The 13,445-nt window shown below is 33.4% G+C and overlaps 1 protein-coding gene across 1 annotated transcript in view; it reads left to right on the forward strand.

Moving 5' to 3' along the window:
- ROBO1 (roundabout guidance receptor 1) overlaps window positions 1-13,445 on the forward strand; it is a 402,854-nt gene that overhangs the window by 308,355 nt on the left and 81,054 nt on the right. Inside the window, exons 7-9 of the mRNA XM_082624948.1 lie at window positions 1,838-1,962; window positions 5,109-5,280; window positions 12,715-12,920. Of these exons, the coding sequence (XP_082481074.1) occupies window positions 1,838-1,962; window positions 5,109-5,280; window positions 12,715-12,920 (503 nt within the window). The remainder of the gene's footprint in view (window positions 1-1,837; window positions 1,963-5,108; window positions 5,281-12,714; window positions 12,921-13,445) is intronic.

Genomic DNA, 13,445 nt, shown 5'->3' on the forward strand with positions numbered 1-13,445 from the left:
AAACCAAACTCTCTTCTGGATTTGGTTTATTATCCAGTCAGTCCTTTCAATTTCTTGGTCTGATTTCTATGTCAGTTATTCCAACCCTTAACTAAGGAATCAAATGCTCCTGTATGGATGTGTGTGGAGGAAAATCCTCAGGCAATGATGAACATGCCTGTTATTATACCTGGATAATGATAGTGCTTGCCAAAGTCATGAGTAAACCAGTCAATTACAATCAGAGTTTAAAAAAATTATAAGCTAGAGCGTCAGCATTACCAAATTGAACCTAAACTTATTCTCCTAACTTTGTATTTTCTTCCCTAGAAGTTACAGGACATTTGAAGGCATTTGACCTGATTTTTCAGGTCTCCTATAATTTTCTAGTCAAATGGTATAATTTCTACTAAACCTCAATTAAAAATAAAAAGGGAGTATAGAAGAAAGCACATTAATCTAGAAGTTAGGAGATCTAATTGCTTTCTTCAGTTTTGTGACCATGCAAGTTGTTTTACATATCTCCTTTTTTAAAGGGGTTTTATATTCCACTTTACACACATGTATATATGTGTATACATACAAATGTGTAAAGTTACTAAACTTATATATTATATATCATAAATATTTGTATATATGTCTCAGATACAATTGACCAGAAAATATTTAGCAAGAGAAAAATGTACCCTTTCAAATACTCATCTTCATTGACAAAGAAGTCATATTCTCATGAGCAGAGCAGTAGCACTTGTGGACATAATCTGAACATACTTTTTGATTCATATTCACTTTAAGCAGTTATCCTAAGTGACTGACATAAGTAACTAAAAGTACTTTTAAGGAAAAGGTTAGAAATAATGGAACAGTCTTAAAAAGTGGATTATCCTGTATAAACTGTTAAATGTCTGGCTTGAAACGTTCACTTCAATTTGATCTGAGACAAGAAAGGAGAATAATTAGGCGTTTCAGACAGCTGATAACAAATGAATTTGAAAAGTGTAAACAGTAGGTAGAAAGACTTACGTTCAGTGCACATTTTTTCCAATCATAAAGCACAGCCCCAAAATAAACTCTTTAAATTTTTTTTTTCAGCGAGTGACCCCATCAGCACACCTCATGTTTTCAGCTGCCATTGTTTTCAATGTAACTGACACAATTTTCTGACACTCTATTTACTGCTGGATGAAGTGGCCATTTAAGCCTGTATAAATCAAACAGTTTGGGCAAAGCTGGCAGTATTTATAATGTCAGGATGAGCAGATGTTTCAAATTTGCCCTCATTTCCATATATATTCTGTTTGAACATGCCCTTGCCTATGTAAATGAAAGAGGCATTCGACTCCACTATTGCTTTAAATTCATTTCTATTCAAGTAATTGGACTGAAGATTTTAAATGGTTATAATTTTCATGGTAGCATTTCGGGAGCTTTTGAGTTAAATTAATTTTAGGGCCTACCTACATCAGGAGGTCCTTGTGTCTGTGATTAATATCCATGCACCTTTAAGCAGCTCTAAATAAGAAAATATATTTATTCATACGAATTTCAGGCATACGTTGAATGTAAAGGGTCAAATTGTAGTTCAAGAATTCTTTTTAATAAGGTAGTTAATCTTAGAAGGTCAAGTAATTAAAAAGAAAAAAATCTCTTTACAGAACTACACGATTCCACTCTATGAATGTGCACTTAATTTAGCTTCATTTAGGTTAAGGATGATAATTTATACATTATGTATATCTATAGAGTACATAACAACTGGTATAAAATAACAGCAGCACTTGGGATATCAGCAAATTGTCTCAAATAGGACAATGACTCCATGCTTTTGATTCAGGGTAATTTGTTTCATCTCCTTCAGAACCTCCACATTTTGTTGTGAAACCCCGTGACCAGGTTGTTGCCTTGGGACGAACTGTAACTTTCCAGTGTGAAGCAACTGGAAATCCTCAACCAGCTATCTTCTGGAGGAGAGAGGGGAGTCAGGTATGACCTTGTTCTAATATTTCAATCAGTAAAGATGAGTGCCAGATATATAACAAAAAGCAACAAATTATTTAGTCACATAGCTGTCGCTTTAAGAGAACTGAGAAATCTCTGAGTAACCTAATCATTTCAGCAATAAAAGAAAACACAAAATTTCCTACCTTGTTTTAATTCTCAAACTTTCCCTGCCTAGTTTTGGTACACAGGGTGGTATGTAGAATAGTAATTGTTTTATCGTATAAAATTTACCTTTATTTCCAATTAAGCCACATTTTTTTAAAACTACTTTTTTCTCAACTTATTGTTATAACTTTTATTATTCAGAGATTTGTAATTATATGTTAAAAGAGATTTACACACATTTAAAACAAAGATGATAATTAACGCAATTTTTCTGAGAGCACCAGGAATCTGAAGTGTCTTCTTTGCTTCTTTATGTTTTATCTATCATATCTCTATCAATTAAAGATTCATCAAACTATATGAAAGTCTCTTTAACATAGATGTCCTATTGGATATAGTTCAGTATATTCTAACTCTTTGAAAACTCTATTATGTAGTCACCATTTGCTATCAAGTCCTACTCTCTATACATTTTTATAAACCAGAATTTTCTATATATATTGAAGCTAGAATATAGAGATCTGTGGTCTTAAAAATTAAGTTCACTATTAGGCTTCAGCTTATTAAAGAGGGAATTTTGAAACACTTTCACTTTAAAAATAATAGGAAAGTTTAAAATAGTTTTTTTTTTAGATTTTTTTTAACATCTTTATTGGAGTATAATTGCTTTACAATGGTATGTTAGTTTCTACTGTATGACAAAGTGAATCAGCTATATGTATACATATATCCCCATATCCCCTCCCTCTTGCATCTCCCTCCCATCCTCCCTATCCCACCCCTCTAGGTGGACACAAAGCACCGAGCTGATCTCCCTGTGCTATGCAGCTGCTTCCCGCTAGCTATCTATTTTGCATTTGGTAGTGTATATATGTCCATGCCACTCTCTCACTTCGTCCCAGCTTACTCTTCCCCCTCCCTGTGTCCTCAAGTCCATTCTCCACGTCTGCATCTTTATTCCTGTCCTGCCCCTAGGTTCTTCAGAACCATTTTTTTTCTTTTTTAGATTCCATATATATGTATTAGCATTCGGTATCTATTTTTCTCTTTTTAACTTACTTCACTCTGTATGACAGTCTCTAGGTCCATCCACCTCACTACAAATAACTCAATTTCTTTTCTTTTTATGGCTGAGTAATATTCCATTGTATATACGTGCCACATCTTCTTTACCCATTCATCTGCCGATGGACACTTAGGTTGTTTCCATGTCCTGGCTATTGTAAAAAGTGCTGCAATGACCGTTGTGGTACATGACTCTTTTAGAATTATGGTTTGCTCAGGGTATATGCCCAGTAGTGGGATTGCTGGGTCGTATGGTAGTTCTATTTTTAGTTTTTTAAGGAACCTCCATACTGTTCTCCATAGTGGCTGTATCAATTTACATTCCCACCAGCAGTGCAAGAGGGTTCCCTTTTCTCCACACCCTCTCCAGCATTTATTGTTTGTAGATTTTTTGATGATGGCCAAAACACAAATTTTTTCTCATCTCTTAGTGACTTCAGTTCTTCAGTAAATGTACACATTTCCCTTTACTTTTTCTGATACTTGTAAATAATTATTCTCATTCATTTTTGATACAGTTATTCCTAACCTCTTTTATTTTTTGCTTAAATCAACCTTGGGTGTGTTGCTTTATGATCTTGCTTCTACTGTGTTCATACAAATAGCACACAGGTAGTTTACTGACTGCACTCACTAATCATTTGTATGCAATGCCATCAAGTTCACTATAATTTTCACTTTGGTAGGCAAATATCAACTTGACTATGGTACAGAGGCTGTCATTTAAGTTCTAATACCTCAGTTGGTTCTAATACATTTCATTTGGCCTCGAAGGACTAAATTTGCTGACAGCAAATTAAAGACAAGAAAAAACCAAAATATTTTAGTAGAACAGGAAGAATTGAAAGTGTATTATATAAGAATACCTGTGTAGCGATAATAGTAAATCCACGAGCAGTTCTTCTTAGTAGAGTAATATTTAAATGATTCATTTAGTTATTTAAATAAATTATTCATTGTCATCTAATCAAACTTTGAAATAATTTTGATTTGGCTTGGTTTGATTTAATGATATAACTCACTGTTACCTAAAATTTTGTCATTGGACACATTTCCAAGCAATAGTAGTTAAGCCTTTGTAAATGACAGATGTTAAAAGGTACCTAAACTTTTAAAAAGTATCAAATTTATTTGATTAGAAGAAATGTTGATATTCTTTATTTCATGAAAAACAATGACATGATGTGTTTTTTACATGAAATATGCACTCTCTCCAATGAGCATGATATTTTGATTCATAGAGAGAAATTTGTACCACAGAATAACATCACATTTTGTCTTGAGTTTGTTTTTAAGATAACTTTCTGCAAAAATAAAACTCCATTATGAATTCTTAAATTCAGTATTTGATTAAAAATTTGTAATAGATGTGCTCACCATTTAACCAGAAAAACTAGAAAATGTTAACAATTTGATAGATCAGTGAACTTTTATAATGGACAGGTAACAAACATAGTTATAATGGTGCCTAAATGATATTCTTAAACTTAATTTGTCAGAATGTGTTTAAATTTTAATGTTGTTTTTATACATTAAAAGACCTAGGGTTTAGAATCCTAATAGGCACATCTATGTGAAACAAAGCTTTTGACTTTGTTTTGGTTAAATATGTAAAACTTTTAATTCTAATGGTATCTAACATCCTTTTATATCTAGTATTGTTTGAAATTGAAATTATAAAGGCATATATCCATATTTAGAATTCATTTAAAATTTCAAATAACCCTATTTAAGGCTAGATCATTAAACCTTGTGCATTTATATGTTTATGTGTGTGCACATCTATATCTGGGTATGTGTTAGAGGATATTTAGCTTATTTGCATACACAAGTATGTGTGTTTGTGTGTGTGTAAAAGTTTATACATCTATTTGTAAATATATGTATATATATGCCAACATGTTGGAAACTAGCAACTAACCTATTGTTATTCTTTCCTCCCAAATTCTGGGTTCTAGAATCTGCTTTTCTCATATCAGCCACCACAATCATCCAGCCGTTTTTCAGTCTCCCAGACTGGTGACCTCACTATTACTAATGTCCAGCGATCTGATGTTGGTTATTATATCTGCCAGACTTTAAATGTTGCCGGAAGTATCATCACAAAAGCATATTTGGAAGTTACCGATGGTAAAGTAGAACATTTTATTTCAAAATATCCAAGTTTGGCTTAGGATCTAAAGAGAGTGCCAGTAAATGCATTTATTTTCAACTTTGTATCCTTTCTTACAGCAATTTTGGTGTAATATGAAAAGGATGAAGGTACAATGATTAAATGTAAAACCATTCTTATTTTAACTTGGCTATACTATAAACTTCTAGCATCAAATTACGTTCATAAAAGCCTAGCAATTATACAAGGAAAGTTTACACTGAGTAGTTTTACTGTGTGGACTGTGTCCATGTTTTGGAACATGTGAAGTTATTTTAAAATCTCTTAGTGTAAAATATCGTCCTTTTTCTTTCCTCCGTATTAAGGAGATAAGATGAATTGTTGACAAATCCAACTCACAATTCACGATGAGTAAGTTTTTCTTAGTAATGTGGTTTTGTTCTATTTATCAACTCTTCTAAGCATGATTAATTAATGCCAAATATATTATAAAAATGCAGTAATGGAGAAAATCTCCAAACCATAAGATGGAGAGTAGTAAGAAGAAAAGAAACTATAAGTAAGCATGTAAATATATAAAAAATATATACATATGTGTATATAACAGGTTTCCCTGCTCTCTGAAAGTACAGCATTCCTATGAAACATTTTGTAAGCCAAAGAAATGGCATCAAGTGAAGAAGCAATTTCCTCTTTTCATAAAAATGAAAATCCACTTCAGATTTATTTTGATTAGTGGGCACACGTACTAATGTAGGTCTTTCATAAAAGCAAAGTGGCTTAAAATGAACTTTCAAAAGATGCACAGTACCTGTATACACATATGTATATATACATATATACATAAAATAAACATATATACATTCTTTTTTGTTGGTGTATAGTAGTCCATTGTATAAATAGCTCACAATTTATTTATGGACCTTTTATTGATGGGTTGTTTTCAGTTTAGGGCTTTTATTAATAAAGCTAAATATTTCTGTATAAGTCTATGGGTGGGCATGTGCACTCAGTTATCTTGTTTGCCTTTTGGTGGATGCATATACTCATTTCTCTCTCTCTCTCCCTTTTTTTTCATTTTCTCATGTATTCCAGATACAAGTCTTTGTCCAATATATGTGTTATAAATATTTCTTCCCAGTCATTCTCTTAATGATGATTTTAAGGCTTAAGTAACTAATTTTAATGAGGACCAATGTATTATTTTTTCTTTTATATGTGGTGCTTTTAGTTCCCTAATCTACCTTGAGACTGTGAGAATATTCTCCTGTGTTTTTTCTGGAATCTTTATTGTCTGTACTTGTGAGATTTAAGTTTTTAATCTATCTTGAATTAATTTTTGTGTATAGTGTAAAATAAGGGTCAAAATTCCTTTTATTCCCTTATATGGATACTAATTGTTTCAGCATCACTTATTGAAAAGACAGTACTTTCCCCACTGAATTGCAGTGGTATCTTAATCATAATTCAAATGAGCATACATGTAGTGGCCTACTTCTATTCTCTCTATTATATTCCATTAATTTCTTTATGCAAGTATGTATGGTCTTAATTATTATAGCTTTATAGTAAGTCTTACACACTTACTATAGTAGTGTAAGTCTCCAACTTTGTTTTTCTTGTTTTGGGTTGGCTATTAGAGGTCCTCTACATTTTAAAATAAATTTTAAAATCAACTTTTCAATTTCCATACACATAATACACACACACACACACACACACACACATACACACACACATTTTAACATCCTAAACAAACAAAAAAAATCAGAATTTTAATTTTGATTCCACTTAAATTATTGAACAATTTAAGGAGAATTAACATCTTAACAACCTGAGTCTTCCAATTTAAGGAATTTATCTGTCCAATCAAGTTAAATATATACCCAGCATCCACCAAGGTCTGACACATGGTAGACTCTCAATGGATATTTTTTGAATAAGTGAATGAAACAAAGAAGGAAAGATTGAACAGCTAGCTGTTGGTTAAGTCAGAATTCAAAATTAAGATTGTCTCACTCAAAAGTCCACACTCTTAACACTGTCTATGATATATATTATATATCTACTGCCCCAATACGTTAGAATGACCTAAAATGTGTTTACAGTTTCTTACATACATTAGAGCTATTGAATGATGATTGTGAAGACCATGTAATGAATTTGATAATGATTAATATAATCAATATATAGAAAAAGTAGAACATAGATTTGTACATATGTTTATGATTGCAACTTTATAAAGCAACTTGTATGTAAGGATATACATTTAAAAAGGCCAAAGAAAACTATAATAAAATATTTTCAAATATCTCTTATTCTCATAATTGAAAGCAAAACTTTCTAAGTGCCTTTTGACATGGCCTTATCATGAATGGTTATATTTGTGAGCATAGATCAAGCATGTCAACTTTTGCTAAACTAAAATGAAAACAAAACTCCTAAATTTGTGGATTTGGGATTCATCCCTAGTAGCCAATTCACTTCTAAAAGTTTCATCTTACAGTCTCTGGGGAGATTTAAGGTGGTTTTGTGTTTGCTGTGGTGGTACTGTATTTTTAGTTTTGTTTTCTTTATTTTGGAGTCCATCAATATTGTACAAACAACTTACAACTATGGACTCATTCTTCATAGGTAAACTGTACTTATTGTGAGTGCTGATAATATCAGTTTTTACATATTACCAAATCAAGTCAAGAGAAGAGGTAATAGGCAGAGTATTTTCTGGAAACTATTTGACTTTAGTTTCTCGACTTTCTTTCTTTACTGTTTGCAAACAGAACAAAGGCAAAGGCAGAATAAAACATGAGACACAGAATATGGTAGAGTAGCAGTTGTCTTTGAAATGTTGTTTTTCTGTAGCTGAGGCCTACCCCAAATCCCGTTTGACACAGGAACATAGAAATTCATATAACCTATTTAATTGAAAATGTTTCGTATCTTAATTACTAGAAAGTAAGAAGTAGTTAGTGATGATTAAACGATGTATAAAATCTAAAATCACTTGCATTAATCTCTCAAAAGTTATTGATATACAGTGGAAAGAGCATTAACTTTCTAATTACTAGCTATTTACCAATGACTAACTCTTTGATTTGGACGAGTCACATGAACTTTCAATGTTTCAGCTCCCTAATTGCTGAAATGAGGTAACAGTTTACAGCCTAACTCATAGGTGTTTGAGATATGTTTACAAACTGATGGCAATTGTGATATATGACTCTGATGTTTGCTGGTTTTTAGATGTGAATTTTACATACTTAAACCAGTCAGGGTGTGTATGTTATTCTGTATTCTTTTTCACTTAAAATTATTTTATGAATATTTTTATATGTATTAACATAGACTTTATGATTATTATTCTTGAGGTGACAAAAAATATTACTTCTGATGAAATACCCTCATTTTTTAGGGTCTTTAAATCTTTCATTGAACATGTGGAAAACTAGGTAAACTTTTATAAACCCTGCTCTAACAGGGTTATATCATCTGTTACACTCATATCTGTACCACTACCACCACCATCACCACTATACTGATACTTATAATAAGAAATTATTTTTTTATTGGAGTATAATTGCTTTACAATGTTGTGTTAGTTTCTGCTGTACAATGCAGTCAATCAGCAATATGTATACCTATACCCCCTCCCTCTTGGACCTCCCTCCCACCCCTCCCATCCCACCCATCTAGGTCACCACAGAGCACCAAGCTGACCTTCCTGTGCTTTATAGCATGTTCCCACTAGCTATCTGTTTTACGCATGGTAGTGTATACATGTCAATCCTAATCTCCCAATTCGTCCCACCCTCCCCTTCCCCCACTGTGTCCACATGTCCATTCTCTACATCTACATCTCTATTCCTGCCCTGCAAATAGGTTCATCTGTACCATTCTTCTAGATCCCACATATATGCATTGATATACGATATTTGTTTTTCTCTTTCTATCCTACTTCACTCTGTATGACAGACTGTAGGTCCATCCACATATCTACAAATGACCCAATTTCATTCCTTTTTATGGCTGAGTAATATTCTATTGTATATATGTACCACGTCTTCTTTATCCATTCATCTGTCGTCGGACACCTAGTTTGTTTCCATGTCCTGGCTTTTGCAAAGTTATTCAATGCCTCCTTTGTGCCAGGCATTATGCTAAGAACTTTAAACAGTTCAATAATTTCAAGTCTGACTTCTTATTTTACAGATGAGGAAACTGAGGCAGAGAATGGTGAAAAGATATACCCAGATCCTTCAGATACTAACTAGTAGAACTGAGATTTAAAACAAAAGTTTGACACTACCAAATGTAAAATGGATAGTTGGTGGGAAACAGCCGCATGGCACAGGGAGATCAGCTCGATGCTTTGTGTCCACCTAGAGGGGTGGGATAGGGAAAGTGGGAGGGGGGAAATGCAGGAGGGAGGAGATATAGGGATATATGTATATGTATAGCTGATTCACTTTGTTATACAGGAGAAACTAACACCATTGTGAAGCAATTATACTCCAAGAAAGATGTTAAAAATAAAACAGAAAAACCAAAACAAAAGTTTGCACGGTCCAGTATGGTAGGCACTTGCCACATGAGGCTATTTAAATTTGAATCAAAATTACTTAAAATTAAATAAAGCTACACATCCAGTTCCTCAATCACACCAGCCACACTCAGGTGCTCAGTAGCCACTTGAAGCTCTTGGCTTCTGTATTGGAGAGCACAAATATGGAACATTTTCTTTTTACAGCGCTACGTCCTTCTGACTACAAAGTCCATGCACTTACTTTCTTTAAATCATATTTCTGTGTCTTACACATCCTATTTTATTACCTGATAATTAATTTTAATAATCCAAATGTGAGATATTAGACTCTTTTTGAAGTTTTTCTCATAAATCCTAAACTTAGTGTTGACTGCTAAATGTACTATGCATTTTAATTTGGGTAACTTTGAACATTTCATCAGTATTTTATTCTAATCTGTGACAACACCAAAATGTTTCATTGTCTTTACCTAAAAACATAAAATTGTTTTAATGAAGTTTTTTACCTCTGATTTACATATTATTATTTTATAGAAAAGGATCAATTGTGATATCACAATTCATATAATTGTCTAGCTTTTTGCAATTAGCAAAGTACACGAATATTTATTATTCCATTTATATCTTCATAGCAATCCCCTGAGCTGGTTAGAACAAGTATTATTATACTCATGTTACAGGTAAAAAACCGAGACTTAGATAATTTAAGGAACTTGCCTAAAGACACATGACAGATGGTGTAGCCTGACAATCAACCCTGGTCCTCTTTTCTTGCTTTATTTTTGTAAACTACCCAGTGTTAACCAGGAAGAAATCAATAACAGAGAAACAACATCATTAAACTGGCTTAGGATAGGATAAGGAAGTGAGGATGAAGCTAAATATGATGCAAATATCAAAGAACTCTAAAGATATAGAAAGTTGAATAAATCCCCAGATATTGGATTGTTTCTAAATATAACAAGACTATGAATTGTAAACCACTCTGTTACTGGACTTTATTATAATCAGTTATAAGGAAACACTCTGTTACTAATTCAAGTAATATCTGGAAATAAATATTCGTTCATTCTTATAATCAAGGGAACACAGGTGGTAGAGTCTTATAAAAAACTCCAGTGCACTAAAACACTTAGCATTATTTTTTCATACTTGTCAGGAGGGGCCTCTAATTTGATTTTAGCCAAACTCAACAGATAATGTAGAAAATATTAAACAATTCTAAGCAAAGGAATTATTGGCTTATATTTTTCATCCAGGGAGTATCTGAAACACTCCTGACAAGTTTCAAACTCCAGCCTTCTAATACACCTCCACGGTATTAACAGATTTCACACCAGCAACCAAGGATGGAAGAGAATTGGAAGCGTGGAGTGAAAATGCACAGTTGCTGATTTCACTTTCTTGCTTTCTTGTTTTTCTCAGATTGAATGCCAAAAACTATTATTGCATGATAAATGAGGGACAAATTGAAGTGTGACTCCAGCTTGTGAAAAATCTTTGGTGCATAAAACTTTGAACATGACACATCCAGCTTTGCAAATGGTTGCATCCAAAATTTAGTCACTCTGGCAACCGGTTTTGTTTAATCAGGCAATTTCTTAGAGCTGTCTTTTTTTTTTTTTTTTTTTGGCGGTACGCAGGCCTCTCATTGTTGTGGCCCCTCCTGTTGTGGAGCACAGGCTCCGGACGTGCAGACTCAGCGGCCATGGCTCACGGGCCCAGCCGCTCTGCGGCATGTGGGATCTTCCCGGACCGGGGCATGAACCCGTGTCCCCTGCATCGGCAGGCGGACTCTCAACCACTGCGCCACCAGGGAAGCCCCTTAGAGTTGTCTTCTGAATATTTGTGACTTAAAATATTTTAAACTAATATTCAGAATTTTAAAGTTTAATAATGAAAAATGAACTTTATTTTTATGTTTATTCATTTAAAAAACTATCTATGGAATTTCACATAAATTGCCTATGTCAGGAGATCAGAGCATCTCTCTAATGAAGAATTTATACTAGTTCCACTACAGTTGTTTTGGATTTTTCCCTAAAATTATGACTTTATTATCTCAGGTAAAGTTTTTAGGTTTTAGATTTTTTCATATAATAAGAGCAATTTTATTTATATGTTATAAAAATGTCTTCCATTGTTTCCTTCCATGGGACATTAAAACTGTTAAGGTGACAGATTTATCGAAAGTGCCTTCCCATTCCTATAATTCTGATATGGAAGTGTGTTATATCCTGGGTTAGGATATCCACTTCAATTATATTTTTGGATTAGCTTACCAAGAATATTTTTAGACAGTTTTCCAGTTTCTCTGAATTCACTATGTACTCTTTTAATAGAAAAAATTCCAAGATAAAAAGAGCTCAGTCATATTGATTGGTCAGTTATCAAAGTCCAAAGCACATTTTTGAATCCAAAATTGTCAAGCATGCTGGTATGATACCTTCATTCTTTCTGTTGGACTCAGGAAGATTATCAGGTTGGTTTTGGGTCATTTATGAAAATCTGTCTTATACATTTCCTTGGGGCAAATGGGTTTTTTTGTTGTGTTTTGTGTTTTACATATTTTAAAGTTTAAGAAGGACAGTATTCCATTTCTCTCCACTATACATTTCCTTCGCCATCCGCAATCCTTATTTAGTCTCTGAAGTCTTAGGTTATGTAGGTCCCTTGACAATGCAGCAAGCCTAGTCAGTGGTTGGTCATTTGAAAAGAGTACATTGTGTCTCATTTTAATATTCTGAATCAGTGCATCATAGAAATGCATTCTGAATAATGTATGTCTCCTACTTTAATTACTTGTTTAATTAGTTTGTTTCAAAGCCTAGAGCAACTGCTGTTGTTTGGATGATTAGAAAATTGCTTCCAGTTGCAGAAATCTATTTCCTGTTGTTTGTTCTGGCAGTGATCGCAGACCGACCTCCCCCAGTCATTCGACAAGGTCCTGTGAATCAGACTGTAGCAGTGGATGGCACTTTAGTGCTCAGCTGTGTGGCCACAGGCAGTCCAGTGCCCACAATTCTGTGGAGAAAGGATGGAGTCCTTGTTTCAACCCAAGATTCTCGAATCAAACAGCTGGAGACTGGAGTACTACAGATCCGATATGCTAAGGTAACTTGAAATGACACCCTGGGTTTCCCATTTTGTTCCACTTTGTTTTTGCCTCCAGCAACTAGTGTTGAAGTCTCAAATTTTAGAATCAATGAAATGTTAATAACAGTATTAATATATTTTTAATTTGATGCGTTATTCTTTCAGACGTTTCACTATGTATATTAAAGATGATTTGACTCATAATTTAGCCCATGGCAAGTAGTTTAAGGTTTTATATGGAGGAGAAAAAGATGAGGATTTGTGGGAGATAAAAATACCTTCCAAGTGGTGATGTGATGCATTCATTCCATAAAGCATTTTTCAAAGATATTTTCCAGTACCATGTTATGTGCCGTGTACTTGAAGAGTTTTTTATTGTGAATATTTGTTTCAGAATTTTGCAATTACAGAATACTCTGCATGCAAACAAAAACAATAAAGCAATGTACACATTGAATGTACATTTCAAATCAGAATATTAAATGATGAAAGCCTACAGGTTTGTGGGAACAATTTAGGGATTTACCTTCCCAGGGCATCACA

The sequence above is a fragment of the Mesoplodon mirus genome (genome assembly GCF_964341445.2).
Source record: "Mesoplodon mirus genome assembly, chromosome: 6".
Classification (NCBI taxonomy): domain Eukaryota; kingdom Metazoa; phylum Chordata; class Mammalia; order Artiodactyla; family Ziphiidae; genus Mesoplodon; species Mesoplodon mirus.